This window comes from Psammomys obesus, unplaced genomic scaffold, assembly GCF_907164565.1.
Source record: "Psammomys obesus unplaced genomic scaffold, mPsaObe1.curated_primary_1811, whole genome shotgun sequence".
In the NCBI taxonomy this organism is placed as follows: Eukaryota; Metazoa; Chordata; class Mammalia; order Rodentia; family Muridae; genus Psammomys; species Psammomys obesus.
In genome coordinates, this window is record NW_026596040.1 from 38,217,084 (window position 1) to 38,238,192 (window position 21,109).

General features: G+C 50.8%; 2 protein-coding genes across 2 annotated transcripts in view; one reads left to right on the forward strand and one right to left on the reverse strand.

The window, feature by feature from the left end:
• Window positions 1-2,742, forward strand: part of Epg5 (ectopic P-granules 5 autophagy tethering factor) — a 99,563-nt gene extending 96,821 nt beyond the window's left edge. Inside the window, exon 44 of the mRNA XM_055622529.1 lies at window positions 894-2,742. Within this exon, the coding sequence (XP_055478504.1) occupies window positions 894-1,076 (183 nt within the window). The 3' untranslated portion in view covers window positions 1,077-2,742. The remainder of the gene's footprint in view (window positions 1-893) is intronic.
• A 2,203-nt stretch (window positions 2,743-4,945) lies between these two features.
• Window positions 4,946-12,498, reverse strand: Siglec15 (sialic acid binding Ig like lectin 15). Its single transcript, XM_055622530.1, has 4 exons — window positions 12,007-12,498; window positions 10,938-11,309; window positions 9,932-9,962; window positions 4,946-8,235 (listed from the first exon to the last, which is right to left on the reverse strand). The coding sequence occupies exons 1-4, from the start codon at window positions 12,407-12,409 to the stop codon at window positions 8,109-8,111; spliced, it is 933 nt and encodes a 310-aa protein (XP_055478505.1). The 5' UTR covers window positions 12,410-12,498; the 3' UTR covers window positions 4,946-8,108.
• Between the last annotated feature and the right edge of the window lie 8,611 nt (window positions 12,499-21,109).

The following is a 21,109-nucleotide window of genomic DNA, read 5'->3' on the forward strand; positions in this document are numbered from 1 at the left end:
ACACACACATATATATGTACACACACACACATATAAAATGCCAGCGGTCCCAGAGCTGGAGGGGGAGATAGGGCACTGCACGTGTGGTAGCTGTTGTGGTGTTGGGGTCATGGGTACATCTGAATCTCAGAGGGGACTGACTTTGGGCAAGTGAAAAACACAGCTCCTCCCCTCCTGGGATCACTGTTTGGAATTTTTGTGATTTTTGTTTTCTCCATGTACTTTCTTTCTTCTCCTACAATGAAAGAAGGAGAAAAAAAAGAGGTTACACAGCTAGAGAATGCTTCCTTTTTTTTGTTGCAGGGGGTTGTGGGAATGCGTGCCTCCTCCAGGTCTGCTCTGTCTCATGAAGGAACTTGGCCTGTGTGCTTTGTTGGCCACATTGTCCACAGCCTCATTTGCTCCCAGCAGCTCTTAGCAGCTGCTGCATCTGGGATCTCAGTCACGCTGTTCCCTCTGATGGTACCCGACACCCAGCTGCACATTCATCCTAGTGAGGTGCAGCTGGTGCCTGTGGTTTTCTGCTGGGCTCTGAGAAGAGAGGGAGTGGGCATCTGGTGGAGAAGAGCCTACTGGTGGGACCAGGGAGAACAGGGACAAGGTGGGAAGGGAAATGGCTGTGGTAGGTGAGGCAGGGAGTAACAGTAGCTTGCGGTGCCTCGTGGCAAGGAAAGGCTGGGAAATAACAGCCCAAAAGAGAAGGCCTCAGAGGTCAGAAAAGTTACCTGTGGTCTCCTCGCCCTCCTCCCGCTTGAGTCACCCAGCGCCTGCCTTCCAGAGTGCTACCTTTTCTCAAGGCCCAGTGGAAGTAGATAATGATGTTAAGTGCTGTGTGTGCCGCAGTCAGGTTGTGTGCGTTCACAGAGTAAGTCACTCTGTCATTCATCCTGTAGGCGCTGACTGCTCTGGAAGCCATGACCCTGAGTAAGCAGTATGTGGACTACCAGGATCAGATACTGCAAGCTGTCCAGTTCATAAAGCACCCTGGCCATTGCCTTCAGAATGGGAACAGCTTCCTGGCTCTTCTTGTTAACTGTCTCTACCCAGAAGTGCATTATCTGGACAACCTACGGTAGTGGTGTGGAAGCCCTTGAAGCGCTGTGTGGCCCTTGTGTTTACCTCAACTGTGCTATTCTCGTGTTCCTTTGTTCAGTGTCACTGCAGAGCTCAGTTCTGCCAGGAACTCAGCTGAGGTGCAAGATGGGAGGCAGTAGATAGCTTTGGGTGTCTGGTCACCTCTCACGATCCAGGGACTTTTTAGCGTTTATGTTTGTCCACAAGTGACGGTAAGTTCCACTGAGCACAGAACCACTCACATTTGGGGAATGTGCCAGTCAGCTCCCTAAGAGCTACAGAGTGTGTGGCATGTCTGCACTTCTGCCTCCCTGTTTGTGTAAATGCCAAGACGCCTCTGGCAGATCGGACCACGCTGGGAGTCATAAGAGCTCTCTTTTGTACTCCATTTGTATTCTTCTGACATAAAGGAAATCAACTTGGGAAATTTCTGCATTTCTCAAATGTGGGGGAACACACCAGCTTAAAATATTATGTTGTTTCTCTTAGAGTGGAGAGGATACACTGAATTAAGTCAGGAGTGGTGGCCCACACCTGTAATGTGAGCACCTAGGTGACCGAAGTGGGATGCTTACACGGGTGAAGCGGAGGTGTATGTCAGAGTGTCTCGACAAGCTAAACAAAGAGGCTGAACTAAAATGAGTCCTGTGGAGACCTGCCGCACGCAGCCTGACCGAAGCGCGGAGGCGGCACCTGCTCTGGAAGTGTGCCTGTCTGAACTGACGTGACAGCTGTGCGTGTGTACAGCTGGGCCTTACTTGGTCCTTGTAGTGTGAGCACTGGATCCCGTTGAGGCTCCTCATTCACATCAGTGCACTGGCCTTGTGTATGTGGGCATTCCCAACTCTTGACATGTCAGGGCTGTCTGCAGGCCCTACTGTCAAGGGACAGTAGGGGCTCTGGTCTCACAGACACACTAGAACACATGTTCAGGGAGAAGGGGCCAGGTCAGGGGAGTTTGAGAAGTTTGGCTTTTTCCAAGTAGCTCCGTGCCTTCTGTCATTGCTGACAGTCCATATTGCCAAAGCCCGTCTGGCTCTGTTCCCTTGACATCTCTTGCTCACGTCACTTCCCGCAGGATTGGCAGTTTGACTTCTGTCAATATATGCATACTTCTGAAAATGGCCCCAAATGGATTTTGTATGTCCAGCTTACAATATGTGTCTGTTTTTATGGGTTATGGCCAGAAATATTGTGTAAAATCTCTGGGTATTCACCAAGAGCCTTGACTAAAGGTGGGGTTATACAGCTGGTGGGGCGCTTCTCCCATGTTTGGAACCTTGCACGAACTCCTTATTGGACAGAGCTGTTCTGCCTAATGGACATGCCTTGGAGCACTGATAAGGGCGTCCCTGTTCAGTGGGACAAAGTGTCATTGCACAGGGATGTGTCTCAGCCTTCTTTATTTTTCCTTCTCTCTGCTTTCCAGATCAGTCATCCTCACTCCAAGTAGAAGAAAACTTTAGATTCTGTGACCAGGAAATGCTGTGTTTGCATTGTTTCTCTAAGGAGAACCAAGTTACCAGAACCCTAGAATGTGACGTGTGAGTGGTAGTATGCACAGTGTAGAGAATCAGCTAATTTTGGAAATTTATAATATTTGTAAATTTTGTCTGTAAAAAGTATAAACAATAAAATCAACCTTTGATTGTAACTGATGAATCTGAATTGAAGGCTGATGTAGATTTTTATGCCTGATATTAAATTTATTTGGCCTTGTAACTGATTGGTAAAAGGGCCGCTTTTTCATCCTTGTTTAACATCTGAGAGTTATTTCCTCAGATTCTATGAGAAGCACTACACTATGTGCTTTAAAAATATGTCATAATTCAGAATAATGGGAGCAGGCTTGCAGCTGGCTTGCTGTGTGAAAGATAAACCAGGCTTTGCTAGGAAAATGGTTCACTTTCAGAGTGCAAGGCCATGGTGTCAGAGACAGTGATAGGTACTGGACGTCCTTTTCAACAAGCAAGGCCACGGCCTGAGCAGTGTGGAAGGCAAACCATCACAGTGCCAGAGGCTCCTGCAGCGCAACATCCAGGTCTTCCCGGGAGCAGAAGGGGAGTGTTGGCTCTCCAGGCATTGCTCACACCTCAGAGTGCACACATGGGGCAGAGAGGTGGCTCTGGCCTCCCCTCTCCTTGCTCTACAGCCTCACTAGAATAGGTGACAGCAGGGTACAGTGCATTGGGGCCTGTGATGGCCAGCACCCACCACACAATTTCTAAAGCTCTCACGCACTTGACCTTGGCTCTGAAAACGACTGGTGTCTTGCTGGTTAAGCCTCCACCCCACCTGTGCTGTGCCCAAGTCTTCTGTATTTCAGCAGATTTGAAGTGTAGACACTCCCTGCAATCAGCCAGCAGTCTTGCTCCTCCAGGGCCAGCTAGACTCAGCTCTAGTGTATCTAAGCTCTTTGTCCAAATCAAGCTGATGATACTGGTTTTTATTCTAAAAATTACTTCTTCTGACACAGGAAGTCAATGTCTTGAATCATGGACAAAGTTGGGGCACATTGAATACCTTGGTTCCCTTAATGGGGATCCTCAACTTTTCCTCCACCTGGCCAATGTTGGCCGTGCCTCCGCTATGCCAGGGCTTTCTGGTTCTGCTTATCTTGAGCTTGAGTGGCTCCTGATGACCTTGTGTCTTGGTTGTGGATCTGCCTGGAACATCTAGACAGGGCCTGTTCTCTTTCTCTCAGTATACCTAGAGACATTTTCTTCTGTCACATCTCTGACCCCTTTTGCCTCACCCTTAGTCTGGGCTAAATGCTCAGAATCCTTAGTCCTCTTTGAACATGATGGCCAATAAAACTGCTTTTGGGGGCAAAGTGCCCAAGTCAGTCCATAACACTGTGCCAAGAGCTAGCAGCGCCAGAGCTACGAGAAGATAAAGGAGGCACCTGGGAACACATTTCAGTCAGCCCTCACAGGTGGAGAGAGACACACCTTTGCCCTTTTTGGTGCCTTTGTTGCCTTACCCTAGTCCCTGCCTAGAGCTGTCAGCTCCTGTGGGCCAGGCGGTGCAGATCGCCCTCACACACACTTGGCAGCATCGGTGCCCGGTGTGGTCTGCAGTTGGCACGCTAACCTCACATCTGGTTGGGCTGCAGACCTGTTTAATAACAGTCACTGTCCAAACCAGTTACACTGAGTGTCTACTTGGTCAGCGCAACAATCAGGCCCTTTGAACTTCATCACGTATTACTCCCTGCTCTCTTGTGGCTAACTTCACAGCTTAATTTTGAGGGAATAGCTGATGGTGTTAGGTGAGGCTCTAGACTTAGAGCCAGGCCCTAAACAGACTTCCACAGGATGCTCCTGTCTTAGAGCACGCCAGGAGTCCTGGGGCCAGGAGCAGGTCCCATGCTTCTCCACAGCCTCCTCCACAGCTCTCGGCACAGGTTCCTGGGTCCTCGTGAGAATAACCTGAAAACAATTTATGCTGCTCCTTCTTTAGTAATGAAAGTGGGAAGGAATGTTGGCTCTAACTTTTCGATGTATCACGTAATATCACAGAGCACTGAAGAGAATTTTTCTTTCAGTGGCTTCAGATAATTTATATTGGAGATCAGTCCTGTGGTATGTACACTTTAAAACCACAGTTTTATTTTGGTCATTAACTGTGCAATATTTCTTATTCATTGTTTAATATTTTCCATGCTTATTCAAGGACACATTTTTTTCGTATAATGGTGAGAAACTGGAAGACGTGAGAATTAGTTGAGTGAACTTCTGCAAATAAAGGGCATTGTGATTTACCCGTGCTGAGCCTGTATCATTGTTTTCAGCAAGTTGGTTGGCAAGCCTTTTCATACATAAATCACATTAACAGAACTTTTAAGTTAGTTGATTTATCATGGCAAAGGGTCTTTTTTTTTTTTTTTTTTTTTTTTTTAAATAATTCACCACAATGTTAACAGCTCTAGTTCCAAAGAGAAAATTTCTAGCTCAGTGTATGTGTGTATGTGTGGGCAGTTAGGATTCAATTCCTAACTGATGGAAGGCCATCAGAGGAGTACTTGATAGCTTTAAAGTGACCTTGACCCCTGCAGGAGGAGGGCCTTGAAAGCTGGGCAAAGGCTCACAAGGTCTGGGATGAACAGAAATGTTTGGGGTGCTGGGAGGCAAGAGTGTCTGGCAGAGCCCTACCTGAGTTTGCTCAGGGTCACTATAGAAATTGCCTTCAGTGTTGGTGAGCTGCAGCTTCCCCTTAGCATTGACGGTCATGGACACTAAAGAGCCATCTGCAATGAGCCGAGCTGTGCATGGAAGATCGGCAGGTGCCATGTAGAGTGTGCAGTAATTTGAGATTTTCCAAGGACAGAGCTTTCTGGGTGTGGGGCATGTCTCCCCATCCTTGTGTAGGATCAGCTTCATTTTCAAGAGAGAAATGCGTGGTTTAGGGGTTGACGAACCAGAAGGTTCCAGCTTGCAGCCTACATCACATTGGGAAGTGCGGTCTCAAAAGCAGTTTGTCTTTGGGATTCCCCCTCGACTCCTGGGGAGCTGAGTCCCAAATTCGATGACTTTTGGCCATTGCTTGTGTCTCTGGTCCTTGCTTGCCAGTGCTCAAAAGTTCATCATGAAAAAGGCTTGGGACTACATTGGGATCCCTAACACTCTGTGTGGTAGCTGCCTGGCTAATAAAGACTTCTATCAGCTTAAACCCATGTGCAGGCAGCCTTCTCTGGTGGATAGCCCCGTAACTCGGCAGCACCCTCTGTCCAGCAGTGTTCCACCCTCTCTGTCTACACCAAGCCTCTCCTTTATGCTCCAGAAACTAATAACTATTTATGCAATATTATGCCATCTTTGTTTGGGTGTCCCTGTGCTTCAAATACCCCTTTTTCTTGTCTTCCAAGCTCTACCCTTCCCTGTGGTCTCCCCCATCAATATAGCCAGTCCATACCATCTTCAGCCTTTCCAAGACAGGGTCAGCTATCCTTTTATGTGCATGATTTTAGACTCATTGTGTCCAAGCTTGAGAGTTTCTGAAAGGGCTTACTGTGGCGTCAATCATTCTCACTGTTCCTCACATGCCATTTAGGGTTGTAGTGCTTGCTCTCTTGGTTGAACAGGCTCAGTCAGCAGTAGGATGTCTTGTAGAGGATTTTTTACCCCCAGTCTAGCAATTCACAACATCATAGATGGAGTCCTGTGATCTGGGTTCAGTTAACAACACTGAACCTCCCTGCCAGTCTGTGAGAATGGGAATGGGGTGGGTATCATGGCTGTTCTTGGTTGTCAACTTGACTATATATGGAGTTAACTACAACCCAAGTGGCTGGGCACATCTGTAAGAGATCTTTTCTTAATTAAGTCATTTGAAGTGGGACAATCCACCTTTCCTCTGGGCCACGCCTTCTCGGCAGCCTAGAGAAAGACATGAAAGAAGGAAGCTTGCTCTCTTTGCCTGCTTGCCTTTGCTTGCAACTCCATTCTTTCACTGGCTTTAAGGCCCAATTCTTCAGGATTCTGGTATATACTGAAGACTGCTTGAGACATCCAGCCTTGTGGACTGAACAACTATTGGAATATTGGAATTTCCTTGGGTAGACAGGTACTGTTGAACTAGCTGGGCCACAGCCTATAAGCCCTTCAAATAACACCCCACTTTCTTGTTCCCTTCCCCCTCTTCATATATTCATTCTATAACTTCTCTTCCTCTAGAGAATCCTGACTGATACAGTGTAAAATACCACTTTCACACACTGTGATTTTAGAGTTACTGCAGTACGGCCTAGCTCATCCTGACTGGCAATGATTTCTTCTTCAGTTTTGTAACCCCAAATACCAATTCCTAACACAACCCAGTATGTAAGCAGGAATTCATAGAATTTTCTTGGCTATGAAAACAGCTTCAAAGACCAGTGATGTTCTAATCCACATTGTAAGCACATCCCTATCTTTTTCCTTGGTGATACAAAGCCCTTGATGGAGATGTTCTAATGCTGTCTGCAAGGAGGTCCTGTGCTCTCTCAACAGCTCTTGCTGGAGATAACTATGAGCTGTCATCATCAGTTGCCTGGAAACCCACTACGCTCTACCTACAGAGACTGTCCCGGGAAAACATGGTCTCTTTAGCTTTCTGTCTCATGGGTTACTTGGTCCCAAGTATACCTCTCTCCTTCTTTAATGGGATCAACAATTGCGCACCGAAGTGTAAATAATGAAAGCACGTTCTTGAAGTCAGCCTGGCTGGGCTCGGGCACGTCGGGAGAAATTGCCAGTGCTCCTAGATTTTGCACATCCTAGGAGGGTATACACTGTGGAGAGAGGTCAGAGCTACAGCTGAAGGGGACCCTGTGCCCCTTCAGGTCTCCCAGTTCTTGACATACGGCTTTCAGATGCTTTGAGACTGCGGGTCTTCTTCTCTGTGTGGGGCCCAGCTCAGAGCTGATGTGCTCACTGGTGGGCAGAGGGCTGGGCCAGCACTGTAGAGATCACAGGAGGCAGGGGGTCCCAGGCCTCTTCCTGCTGTCAAGTTTTTAGGGTTTACCGTTCCTCTGGCTAGTTCGCACAGCTCCAGCCCCAGGCTGTTCTCTGGGCCCCCCCACAAGGCTGGGCCGTCCACGCTCACCTGAGAATTCTGCATGTCTGGAGGCTCACCTCTGAGACAGAGTTGTAGTTTATGCAGCCCCTTTCAGAGCTACTGTTTCCACAGCTCCAGGCTGACTGGCTAGTGAGTGAGAAGCTCAGCCTCAGAGAGGTGAAGGAAGCGTCCTGGTCCAAAATGCAAGTTGGTGCCAGGGCGGGCTGGAGCCTGGACCTCCAGACCTTATGGCTAGTTTCCCGTCTGCTTTACTATGTAGTTCTAAGTAAGAAAAAACAACGGGTGTTTTTCCAGAAGTTTCATGCTGATGCTCATGTGGGCACACATAGACATCAGATTGCTGTCCCACTGGCATAATTCCACAGGGCTCTGAGCCTCTGTGAGCAGGGTCCTGGGCCCCTCAGACATTGCCTAATCCACAGCTGCCAAGGAACCTGGGAATTAGGAGCTGTACAGGCCTAACCTGGTACTGTCCTTCATTTCTCTTGGCGAATGACTGAATGATGATGGCTAAGGAGTTCCTCACAGCAAACACGTGGCAGCTGGTGGCCTGCAGGATTCACCTGGCTCAAATTTTCGTAACTGGACTCCTGAGCCTGAGACCTGCAGACAGGAGAAAATTGGCTTACTACCTAGTATTAGGCGATGTCCTTGACTTCCCAAGCTGTGTCTCAGCAACAGGTCAAGGAAGATACATTATGGGAGGTCATGGAGCCCAAGCCAGCAAGGCTTGGGGACTGATTAATGCAGGACAGGGCCATGCTGCTGGTAACAGCATTCCTGACCACAGTTACCATCTCCTACAAAGTGACTTTGTCAGACGCATCAAAAACCAGCTCCATGTTGGGTGCGGTGGCGCACACCTGTAATCCCAGCACCCAGGAACTCACAGGTAGATTTCTGAGAGTGCAAGGTCAGCCTAGTCTACAAAGTGAATCCAGGACGGCCAAAGCTATGCAGAGACTCTGCCTTGAAAAAAAAAAAAAAAAAACCAAAACAAACCAAAAACCCCCAAAACAAACAAAAAATCTACCTCCATGTCCCCAATCTAACTGCTTTCCAAACATAGACACTTCCAACCTCCCAACCACTGTGCTACATACAGCACAAATCTTTCCTTACCTACTTTCCCCCTCCTCATCTCTGTGACCAGGATTCAGCTCCAACCCTGGCTGTCCTGTTTTCCTCCCTTATGCTCAGAAACCCCTTCCCAGTCTCTTCCTGGGTCTCCCTTCCAAGACCCTTCAGTTCAAATTCGACCTCTCATGCAGGATCCAAAACCTGATTTCCACCTCACTCAGAATCACCCCCAACCTTGCTGTCCCAACCCACATTTCCATGCTCCCCCATGCCTGCCTCCCTCTCACATCCCACCTGACCTTTTGCTTGCACTTCTCACTCCTGGAGCCCCCCAGGCTCCAACCCCAGCTTGCTTTCGTCAGGGCCAAGTCTTCAATGAAAATATCCTGATCTAAAAGAGTCACAGCCAACCGGCCACCTGTTGGGGCTCTATCCACCGGGCTCTGCTTTATCATGAGATCCAATTCCTTTACAATCTCAGATGGTCTTGGTATGTGTTTGTGAAAAAATGTGTACATTGGACAAAAATCCATAGTTTGGATTTTTCTGTCACTTTAGCATCCAAATTATCGCCTGCCATATTGTAGGCATTTGGTAAATATTTGTTAGATTGGATGCACAGCAGATAGTGTTGTGACTGTGGCCCTGTTGTGCAGCCATAAAGGAAATGCTATATGACAGGCTGTCAAGACTTGAGAAGCAGCTGGAAATATGTGCCCTCCCCCCACCCCGCAGCCAGCACCAGGCAGCTGCTCTAGAACTGAGTCCTTTCTCCCTCAACATGGGCTGTTATTTGGGTAGACACTGAAGAGGAAAGAGTGCACCCTGGGCTAACAGTGTCTTTCTAGATCCCTCATCTAAGCCAAGTTCTTGGTGATTTTGTTTGGGAAGCAGTCAGCAGTGTGCCTGGGAGAATGAGTCTTCCTACAATGGTATCCTTATGGGGCGAACTCTTCTAGAATGCTGGGGGCAGCAAGAGGGAACAGCTTGGTGGCATTAACTGTTCAAGTCAAAGACCAAGCTCTTGTGTGATGGGTGTGTTACCAAGTCACTTGACCTGTCCAGAGGATGGTGTGCTGGATGGAGGGCTGGGTGCTTCGAGTGTGATCCGGGCCCTGGGCTAGCCTACCCTAGCCTTGCCTGCTCTTTCTCCTCGTACTACCAGGTCTGAAAAACTGGCATCCTGGGCCAGGGTAGCATGGGGAAGGTAAGTACTTACCTTGGAGGGGTGTCCTGGGTGATCAGGTGATCTGTGTGAGGGACACAGAGAAAGAGCAGGTGTGAATTTGCCTCCAGCCTACATGCAGACTTCATCCTCTGCCCCACCCACTGTGAGACGTGGTCCCCAGGAATGGGCAACAGGCAGCAGGTGGGAAGCTAGCTGGATTGACTATGAAGCCTTAAGCGGGTGAATAGGAGTTAACATGGGGTGAGGGGTTAAGGGCGATGCGTCCAGCAGAGCAAGGCTGCTTTTCTGGGGATCTCGAGACACAGCGTGTTTGATAAGTTTGAGGAAGCAGCAAGAATGGCAGGGTCCCGGCAAAGAGCTGCTGGGACACTGACACAAATCCTGCATTCCATCCCTGGAGCGTTTGAGACTAACGTTATTGGTCTGGGAGGACAGAGAGGCTCTGAGAAGCTCCCTTCCTCTCTGGGGGCGCTCAGCAGATGCCCCACGCTGCTGTCATGGACAGCAGCCTGGAGAGGCTCTCTAAAAGTGGTTGCATTCCCCAGCCAGGTGTGCCATTCGTCTTCCAGGCTCACGTGTCTGTAAGGTTTTTTTTTTTTTTTTTTGTTTTGTTTTTTTGGCTTAGCTATCACCTAATTTACTACGGCCTCAGAATAGCAGGTTGCCTTCTTTCTTCTGCAGTTTCTGTACTCGTGGGGTACTGCAAAGGTCTGCGGACTCAGCCTCTCACAGGCTGGCGGGAAAGCACATCCGGGCATCTTTGTGTTCCCACCATCATGGCTCATAACCTCAAGGGCCTCAAGATGCTAGATAAAATGTAAGGGGAGCTTGAGGCCTGACCTTTACAGGACACTGACTTATGGTGTGGTGGTAAAAGAACGGACAGGACTGGGTCACCATTTTCACGACGCTGCAAAGACCTTCAAGCAGGTCCCACCTCGGGCCTCCGGGCAGAGTCAAGAAAGTGAGCTGGTGCCCGCGCAGGAAGGTTGTTCTGCCTCCCCCTCGTAGCCACCTAGATCTGAGGTGCACCCACCTAAGCGGCGGCGGGTGGCCTGAGCACCCAGAACACCCAGCAGCAGCAGCGCCTTGAGGCCCAGAGCGCCCAGCAGGAGCGCCAGGGTCGAGGTTCCGGGGGCGCCGTGGAAGCGGAACAGGTAGACGCTGGCCTCCGCGCGGCCCAGGCTATTGGCCGCCGTGCACGTGTAGCGGCCATCACGGGTCAGCGCGGGCAACTCGGCGGTCACCTGGTAGCCATGACCCTGGCCCCGCACCGCGGCCGAGCTGTTGCCCAGGGCCGGGCCCGACCAGGCGAGGGCAGGCGGGGGCTCCCCCTCGGCGGTGCAGAGCGCGCGGAAGGCGTGCGCGGGGCCGGGCAGCACCGAGACGTTGACGATCCGCGGCGCGGCTGCGGGGGAAGAAGGCCAGCGCGGGTCAGCCGGCGAGGCACAGCGCCCGCCTCACCGGGAGGGTGAGAGTTAAGCAAGGAGCAGCGCCCTCCCCGCCCCGCCCCCGAGCTGGAGGGGTGAGGTAGGGGAGTGCCCAGAGAGAAGAGCTGGGCACCTGGGCGCCAGGCTGCCCGGGTCCTAGTGCAGCGGCGGCCTTACCAAGCTATTGCTCTTTTCTGCCTCAGTTTCTCCATGTGTAAAATGGTGGTCACGACTGCTTTTAACTTACGGGGTCACTGAGATCTGGCAAACTAATACTCGTGTGTTGCGTGGACGGCTGGGCTTGCAGCAGGTGCTCACTAAAGGGGCACGACGCAGGGAGGGGTCAGCTGCAGCGTAGTGCGCTCCAGGGACCAGGGATGTGCAGGGGTGGAGGTGGGGGCCCGAGAAATCCTTCGGCGCAGGTGGCGCGCCTCCCACGTCCTTTACCGTCTTTAGAATTTTTGGTCGCTTTTTTTCTCTCCTACCTTGCCAGCTACCGGTGACGTCACCAGCGTCGGACGCCACTCATTGGCCCCAGCCTTTCCTGGGACCTGATCAGGTTCCGTATTTGTACCAAGTTCTCAGAGGCCTCCCTGGCCCCCACCCAGCCTGCTCTCGGGGACAGGAATGCGGGGAAGTCGGGCCCCTCGCCCCTCGGTCCCCAGCCCGCCTCACCAGTCACGCGCAGCCGGACCCCGTGACGACTCTCATAGCGGTCGTGGGCGTCGCCGGTGAACTCCACGCGGCAGAAGTAGCGGCCACTGTCTGCCAGGGCAAGGCGCTCGACGCGCAGTGACAGGTCGTTGTGGCGCGGGTTGCCCAGCAGGCGGAAGCGGCCGTGCAGGCTCAGCGCCGTCTGGCACAGCTCGCTGCCGGGCGCCGCGGTGCACCGGAACACCTGCGGGCCGGCGTAGGGCTCGCCCGCGCGCCAGATGGCGGTCAGCGGCCCGTCGTAGTGGCGGTGCGGGTGCGTGAAGGTGCAGGGCAGCATCGCCGCGTCGCCCGCCTCCGCGCTCACCTCCGCAGGCACCTGCATGGACCAGCGCTGCGCTGGAGCGCCTGCAGGCCGGGCGCACATCAGCCTGGAAGGACCCGGCCCTCGGCCCTGCCCACTCCCCTCCTGCAAACACTAGTACGCAGTGCCTTTCCGCTGGAAGCCCACTTTCTGACTTCAGAGGCATCCCCTTAGACCTGCTCTGCTGTGACTGAGAAGGGGACGTTTTGCCACTTTCGTGGCCTGTGACCCAGTGATTCACACAACCCTTTAGCATTTCCCCCCCCCCCCTCAGAAACCTGTGCAGTTGCTGAAAGGCTGTGCTATCCCGTGTTTACAAGAGTCTTAAGATGAGAACATTACTTACTGTGCGCCTCTGTGTTGAGCACATTCCCCAGAGTGTCTCTGCTAGTTTTCACAAGTGATCCTAGAGGTAAGTGTAGATAGTCTCTGTTACATGTTAATAAACCGAGGCACAAAGAAGTTAAATGATTGCGGCCATAGCTAGGTCAAGGCAAAGCCAGTTCAGAACCCCCTGGACCTGCAGCCTGCACTATAGGGTCCTAATTGTGTGAAGCTGGATTCATCTGCAGGCGCTAACAGTCTCATCTGTAGAGGGGAAACCAAGGCCCTGGGAGAGGATAGTGCTTTGAAGCACACATATTGGGTTGGTAGGAACAATCCCTTTAGAATCAGGGTCAGTCCAAGTGGACTGCGTCCTGGCTGGCAACTTAGAAGGCCAGTGCAGGCCGGGAAAGGAAAGACCAGAGTGGTGGGTGCTGTACTGCCTGCCCCTTGCTGTGTGCGGGCGCCTCTGATCAGCTCTTCTCAGTCTTCCTAATGCCCTAACCCCTTTAATACAGCCCCTCATACTGTGGTGACTCCCAGCCACAAAATTACTTTCATTACTACTTCACAAAGTGTAATTTTGTTACTGTTAGAAATCGTAGTACAATTATCTGATGTGGAGATGGTCTTAGGGTAAGACCCTGTGAAAGGGTCATTCAACCCTGTAGGGGGTCGAGACCTACAGCTTGAGAAGCATTTTTCTAGACTCACTTCGCACGACTCCCCCCCCCCCCCATCTCCCCGGTGAAGCACAATCTTCAGCCTGTGCTTCTGGTCCTCCTAGCACTGGCAAACCACAGCTGTGGCTGTGAGGGTGCAGGTACTCGGCCTCAGAAGGTTAGGCCAGGGCTGGTATCTCCCCAAGAGGAGGCAGGTGGTTGAGCCTGCCTAGCCAGTGCCCTGGGGCACAGTGCACAAAAGGGACCTTTAGAGGGTGTTATTAGAATTGTATGATACACAGTCCCTTTATATATACAGTGCCATGAACCCTGAAGGCATCCAGGAGGAGAAACACAGGGAAGAGTCGTTACAGATGTGTGAATGAAGGCCAAGGTCAGGCAAGTAGGAGACAGAAAAAGCCAGTTTTTCCTGCCGCTAAGCTCAGCCCTCTGTGGTCAGCCTCACTGACTCCTTGGGTAGGATTACCCTCAGGCCGCCACTTGTAGCTGTCCATCCTGTGGGTGGACAGGATACTCGTGCATGAGCCACTCCAGCACTGCCATTGCAGGAGCTCGTTGTGGCTACTCTTGGACTCATTTCCTTTTCCTGGTGGGAGAGGGTGGATCACTTGCCTCTCCTCACCTTTTCCCCTTTCAGTTCAAGTCCTGCCCCAGGTGGCCCAAGTGAGTTGCCGCTGCAGGAAGCAGCGTGGGCTGCATGCTGACCCGCCCGCCAGTCGGAGCCTGCCGTGGCGCGCCACCACAAAACCAGACCTTAAACCACGCTTCTTTTTTTCATTCTGCCTGTTCTTAGGCTTAATCTCTTTTGCTCTGGACAAATTTAATTACACGTTTGAATTCGAGTGGAGGGCTTGACATTTATCCTTAGTAAGAACTTGTTTGTTCAGTTGTTAATAATCAAAGGGCTGCCTTTCAAATTCGGGAGACCTGTCTGAAGATTGTACTGATCCTGGAAGGACATCTAGCTGAAGAGTCTCCTCAGGTCTGTCTGTCCATCTGTCTGTCTGACAATGTAGCTCAAGCTGGCCTGGAATTCATTGTATATTCCAGTCTGACTTAAATTTATGTCAGTTCTTTGCTGTAGTCTCTTGAGTTCTGGATCACGGGCATGAACCATCATGCTCCTCTGATTAGTATGCTTGTGTTTGGATTGGGGTCCCCCTATATAACCCAAACAGGCCTCGAACTTCCTAAAAGCTTTCTAAAAGCTGGGATTATGGCTGTGCACCCTCAGCACCAAACTCAGTTTCCCCTCACTTCCTGCCCTCTGTGACCTTAGCCTGTTTTGATCTTTGCGTCTTGCAGGCTCCCCAAGTCAAAGCGCTGGCTGCCTATGCATTGTCTGCTACTGTGCATTCCTCAGTTCAGCCAGCACTTATTGGGTGCTTCCCTACTCCTGCCAGGTGCTGAGATTTGAGCTGTAGAGACAAAGATGAACAGGGTACCCGCTCAGCCTGCCGGAGCTCTATGGAGAAAGATCAGTGAACATGTAATTATGCTGCCCTCTGCCAGGTGCTCAACTGAAGCACACAAACAAAACTGCCTTTGTCTGAACAAGTGGCTCCTGGCCCGCTTCCACTCACTGGCCCCCTCCTATTCAACCTCTGTTCTCTGTAGAATCATCTCCTGCCAGAATGTTCCCCTCTGAGGCCCCAAACCTGGCTCTAGCGTCTCTCTCCCCTGTCCCCAGGGCATGGAAGAGGGGATAGGTTATCAGAAGGATGGGATTGGTGGAGAGAGTATACAGGAATTGTATGTAGCGGGCAGGCACTGTAGATCCCACCAGAGAGGAGATAAATGTGTGCAGAGAATGTTGGGAATTCCACCGGGACCTGGGCTAACAGTCTGTGCACAGGGCGCAGGGGGACCAAGCCTTATGGCAGGGCAGTGGGAAGACATGGCAATGTGTGCCTAGCACCCCAGCACTCAGGAGGAGGAGAAGGATTAGGAGATCAAGGCTACTTCTAGCAATAAGCTGGACAAAGAAAGCATGAGGCATGGACAACATAGGAGCAGGGGGAGCACGATGGGATATGGAGACCAGACTACTGAAGAACAGGGGCTTGTTGGGACTCACCCTCATTTCATTGAAAACACACAGCAACCCATGAGATTTCATCACTGGGCCATGTGAGAGAAGGGGGAAGTGGGGCTTGGAGAGCCCAGTGCCTTGTCAAGGTCAGTCGGTGACTCACTAGGAGCAGAGCCCCAGCTTGCTCCTGGGTGATTCTGCCTCCCTTGTTCATATTCTTTCCTTAACCCCTTCCAGTTGCTTAAGAACGGGTGTAAAAATATTCTTTTTTTTTTTTTTTTTTTGTTTCCGTGAGAAAACTGTTGATTAAATAAGCTTCATAGGAACAACTTATAAATTTTAAAGTCCAAAGAGACTCTGGATTCTTTTTTTAGAGGCTGGATTAGGAGGTATGGCATCTCCTTGCTACTTCCCCAGCCTTCTCTGTGACACACGCAGGAGCGTTTCAGCTCACACAGGAGGTTTGTGAAGCTTCTCCACTGGGCCCCCATCTGCTCATTCGCTTGTCATGCCTGTGCCAGTGACGGCAACATTTAAGATTTTAAAGGTAAAAACCACCAAAGCGGGAGGAGGCTTTAAAAAAAAGAATACACATTTATATTGAAGTTTGGGGGAAATTCTCCTAGCTACCCACAGCCATGATGAGCTCTGAAATATCACAACAATGACAAAAGTGGGCAGAGGCAGCCAGGATCCCCGGTAGGCATGTAGGGTGGGCTTGGCATGCTGGTGGTGTGTTCCTTCAGTGAGAAGATGGGAATAGAGGCTTAACTTCGTCACTCTAACATCAGGGGATAGGCCTCTGTGGATTCCACCCAGATCTATAGTCTGCTGGGAGATATTCTAAAGTGTGATCTGAATGGCTCTCAGGTGGAGTTTGCTCTAGGAGCCAAAGGAAACATAAAGACCCTTTCATCAGAGGCTTTGTTGTGGCTCCCATTAGCAGGTATGGGCTCCCTGCTCACTTGCTGAATGCATTCATGAGCGATGCTTGGATCCTGTCCTAGGCAGGGTCCTTTGGATAAGCCCACCCAGAGGACTCAAGGTGAAGGTAAGAGTCCTTAGCAGGTTTGTCCAGAGACCAAAGGCATTTGCTTTGGCCGAGATCCTAGCTCCTGGCATCCAGTGACATCTACCATTGCCGCTGGCAGCTCTTGGCTGCCTGCTAAGAGGTGGCAGGGCTGACTCCTGGCCTGGGACTGTGGTGCTTTCTGTAGGGTCCTTCCTGTGAGCATTGTGTCAGGAAACCTCCAGGGGTCAATGGAAAGCCCACATTCTTGTTGCCCAAAGTATCTGTCTCGGGTGGTGGGCCACTAGGCATGGTGGGGACACGCCAGCTTTGGTACAGCTGAACCGAGGCGGCCGTTCCATCTCTGATAAGGAAAATATAAACTGAAACACTAGAAAGGGGTTTATGATTATAAGGCCATTTAAGGCAGTAAGGAATGACAGTTGACGTTCATTAAACCTGGAAGGAATCAGCGGAAACAGTGAAATCACAGAACAGAAATGATATGGTAAGAATATCATTTACAGGAGGAAAGCCATAGAGCCATGACTCACTGCGACCTTGTATCAGGCTGAGTGACAGGTGCTCTGTTATAATACACCTCAGGGATGAAATGACCAAACTATATAGTGCCATTAGCGGGAGGAATAAACCCAGAGAGCTCTGACTCATCGTGACCCTGCACCAGGTTGTGTAAGTCACAGATGAAAATCATTCGCTGCCCTCAATGTTGTCTTGTTTCAGTGAGGCAGAGGCTTCATCCCTGGCTCTGAATTGACTGTGGGACCTTAGGTGACCCTATGGTTGTTGGTTAGCTAGGTCCTCCATGAGAAACTATTTCCGGATGTTTACTCAAGTTACTAAGTAAAACTCTGACTGTCTGAGCATACCGGTACTTACTGCCATGATGCCATGCCTTCTGGAGACACAGTCATGGTGACTGCCCACCTGGCACTATCTCTCCCCAGCTCTCAAAACTGATTCAGTTTCCTAGTACTTAGGAGGCCAGGCCAACTTGGATTATATAATAAGACTCTTAAACAACTAAAAACTTAAGGGGGAAAAAAAAACAACCCTAGATAGGAGCTCCACAAGAAGACCAACAGAGCCAACTAACCAGGGCCCAGGAAGGGCCTGTGAAGATTGAAGCAGCAACCAAGGACCATGCATGGACTGGACCTAGGCCCCCTGATCAGATGTAGCAGATGGGTAACTCCATCCTCAAATGGGTTCCCTCGTAAGGGGAATGGGGGCTGCCTCTGAAATGAGCTCTGATGCCTGCTTTTCGATCACTTTCCCCTGGTGGGGCTGCCTTGCAAGGGAAGAGGATGTACTCAGTCCTGATGCAACTTGATATACTGGGGTGAATGGGGGGGGCTCCCCTTTTCTGAGGAGTAGGAGAGGAGGCATAGTGGAGGCAGGGAGGGAGGGTGGGACCAAAAGGAGAGGAGGAAGGGGGCTATGACTGGGATATAAAATGAATAAATTAAAAAAAACCCTAGATCTGAAATTTGAGCAAAATTGACAGTACATAAAATATTTCAGAAATATGTCTAGTTACAAACTTTTAGCTACTTAAAAGTAAGCCACCAGCTAACCAGTAAACAGCTGCTAGAAAAGGTCCCTCACAGCTGTGCACAGGGTCCACCCTTGTTCCTTGTGTGCCCCTCAAGGGGACTTGGTTCTCACCTCCTCACAATCTTGACTCAGCTAGGGAGAATCCCTAAGGCTCCCTGAAGTAGGAAGGGAAAGGAACCTAGCTACAGAAGGTGGGCAGGGAGAGTCGGCACTGGTTTGCATCAGAATGGTAAACCTTTGCTTTGGCCACAGCTGACCAAAGATTTCCACCAGTCTCACATGAGGAAGGAGGCAGGAATTTTTCAGGGAGCCTGTGTTGACTACCTGTAAGGTTCTGAACACAGCCACACTTTCTGCTTCTGTTTGTGGCAGGGGAGGGGACAGGCGTCTTTTGATATTTCTATATCATTGTATTAAAGGTCTCACAGATGGTCCAGACAGGAAAGGGAACTTCATGGTGGGACAAGGGCCAAAGAATGACACTTAGAAAGAATCAAGTTGGCTACTACAGTGGCCTTTATAGGACAGTTCTCTAGAATTTGAAGGCTGGGTGTGGAATGAGGCCAGATGGGCAATCACGATGGAGTGATTGTGCCTCTAGGAGGGATAAAACCATGCCGGTGGGAACTAGAGTCCATCAAAGACATGTCTCTGTTCCCTCTCTCCAGTGAGCACATTTCTAGTGGACATAGAGCTAGCCTGAAGAACCCAGTTATCTGTAAGGACCCATTTTCTCTCAAAACCACCTGGACAACATGCTAACAAGGTATTCTCAAGCATGGCTTCAATGGTGGTCTCTTGGGCACTGTGGCACCCAGAGGGCCAGGGCTGGGGGTGGGGGGAAGCTATGTTCAGCTTCTTCATCAGACTTCACAGACCCCCTTTTCCCACCTGGCTCTCTTCCCCTTCACCTGGCTCTAGTTCTTCTCTCTTTGACCTTGCAGGTGCCAGAATGCCTTGTCAGTGGAGAAAGGTTGAGAGGAGGAAGATGACACAGGCAGCAGAAATTTCACCCTTTAATGACGCACCTAGAAGGTTCCAGAATGGGAGAGTCTACGGGTGTGAGTAGAAGGCCTGAAATTTTATCCTTTAATGACGCACCTAGAAGGCTCCAGAATGGGTGAGTCCACGGGGTGTGAACAGAAGGCCTGGTTAGTCTCCATCTCCCCTCAGGGTTCTCCTTTAGCCCTGTTTCTCCAGCCATGTGGGTGTGACATGGCTGTGAATGTGTCCCAGTCACTCGAACTGATGGAGATGCACAGCCACAGGCTGGCCCTGTCCTGTAACCAGTGCCCACCATGGGGTGTTGTTCACTGTAGCTGATCCCTGCCCTGGTCCTCATGGTGCTTCCGGTTCTGCTCTGCTTCCCTCCTTCTCCTAAGTAGGACTTCCTCCATCGAGCAGACTTTTCCTGCAATGCTCGCTGGGAACAGGAAGGGCCACTCATTAAACCCTAGGCCTACTCATTTACCCCTAGCCTCAGTGATATTGGCAACAGGGACCAGTTCTATAGGGCGCATGAAACTGGCTGTCCACAGCTGGTGAACACAAGGACCAGTACCTGAATTTTGCCCCTGACATCAATGTTGTGTCTCTGGCAATTTGCAGATCTGCCAGTCTAGGTTGGGGCATGATTACCACTATAGCCCACCCTCACAGAAGATGTCTGAGTTGGATCTCCTGGGGGAAAAGACAGACATGACCAATCCCCATCTCTACCACTGTATGATGGCAGGATATAAGTTGGAGGAATGAGGGCTGAAACTACACACCAATGTTTATCAGTTCTACCTGACCGCGCAACAGGAGAGTAGACTGACAGAGCAACATGATGTCAGCACGCAGCACATGGTAGCCATGTATGTGATAGAGAAGTTGCTGTTTAGAAGCGGTTATGAGAAGGATGTCCCGGGCTGGGGTGGGCGGAAGGACTGCTTTGGAGCTCTGTCTGCCATTTGTCCTTGCCACTCTCATTTGCAGTGGGCAGTGGCATCCCTGAGAAGGCAGATGGCAATGTTGGGTTCTGGGTCTTGCTGCCTGATTCTGATTCTGCAGGTCATAGATGGAGCCAGAGACTTCCGTTTTAAATAATGTGCTCTTCTGATTTTGACTCAGGCAAACCCAGCATCCCTCAGTGCGGTCCAGTACGGGAGTACTGGTCCCCGGGGATAGTTCCCACTCACCCATCCTGTTCCCATTAGGAGGTTATGCAGCCTCTGTTCTTGGCCTAATTCCCCACACAGAACCATCCTCATCCTTGTTCCAACACATCCACAAGCTGTTTTCTCCTGTCCCTGGAGCAGTTGGATGACAGCAACACCCGACGTCTGTCCAGAGCCTTACCCTAGGAATTTTTTCTAGGGATTTATTCCTCTCAAAGCAACAGTCAGGGATGTGGCCTTTGTATACTGAGGTGTACGACATCAGGGCACTGCCCCAAGTCACTTGGAAACCCAAGACAAGGTCAAGATGTGACCTTCTGCCCCTGTCACCACAGCTCTCTGATACCTAGCTTTTCCCTTGCACAGACCCGGAGGCTGTGGGCAAACACAGCTGCCGAGTTTTGAGGGGGGAATTGCTGAGCTAAGATTTTTTTTTCTATTCTGGGTCAGAGTAAACAGGGGAAACTCACCCATCTGGAGGACACATGCCAAGCAGGCCAGGAATTGGAGGGACCCTTCCATGCTCTAAGGTCTGGACACCCAGCAGCCCTCTACCCAGCCAGGCCACCACAGAGAACCGTCTCAGTGTGGTGTGACAAAGGCAGGTGGGTGTGCTATGTGCCGAGTTGGTAGGCCATTGGACTGTATGCAAGCTGGAGGAGCTGAGGAGAGGCAGCCAAGCGGCCAGTGGTGTGAGCAGGCAGGACCCGTGCACGTTAGTCATGTGGAAAACAGACAGGGGAAGCTCTGGCATGAGTCTCCCGGGCAGGAACCAGGGAAGCAGAGGGGAAGAAGTGGGGCCTTTGCTCCTCCCTCCTTCCCTCTTCTTTTCCTGTCACTTCTCAACCACTCCCCCCCCCCATTTTTATCAAACTAGATGGATTTGTCTCTCCCACTCCCCTTAATTTTTTCCTTCAAAAATACAATTTTCTATGGAGGCTCTGTCAAAGTGTGTAGGGGCCTGTCAAAGTGGTC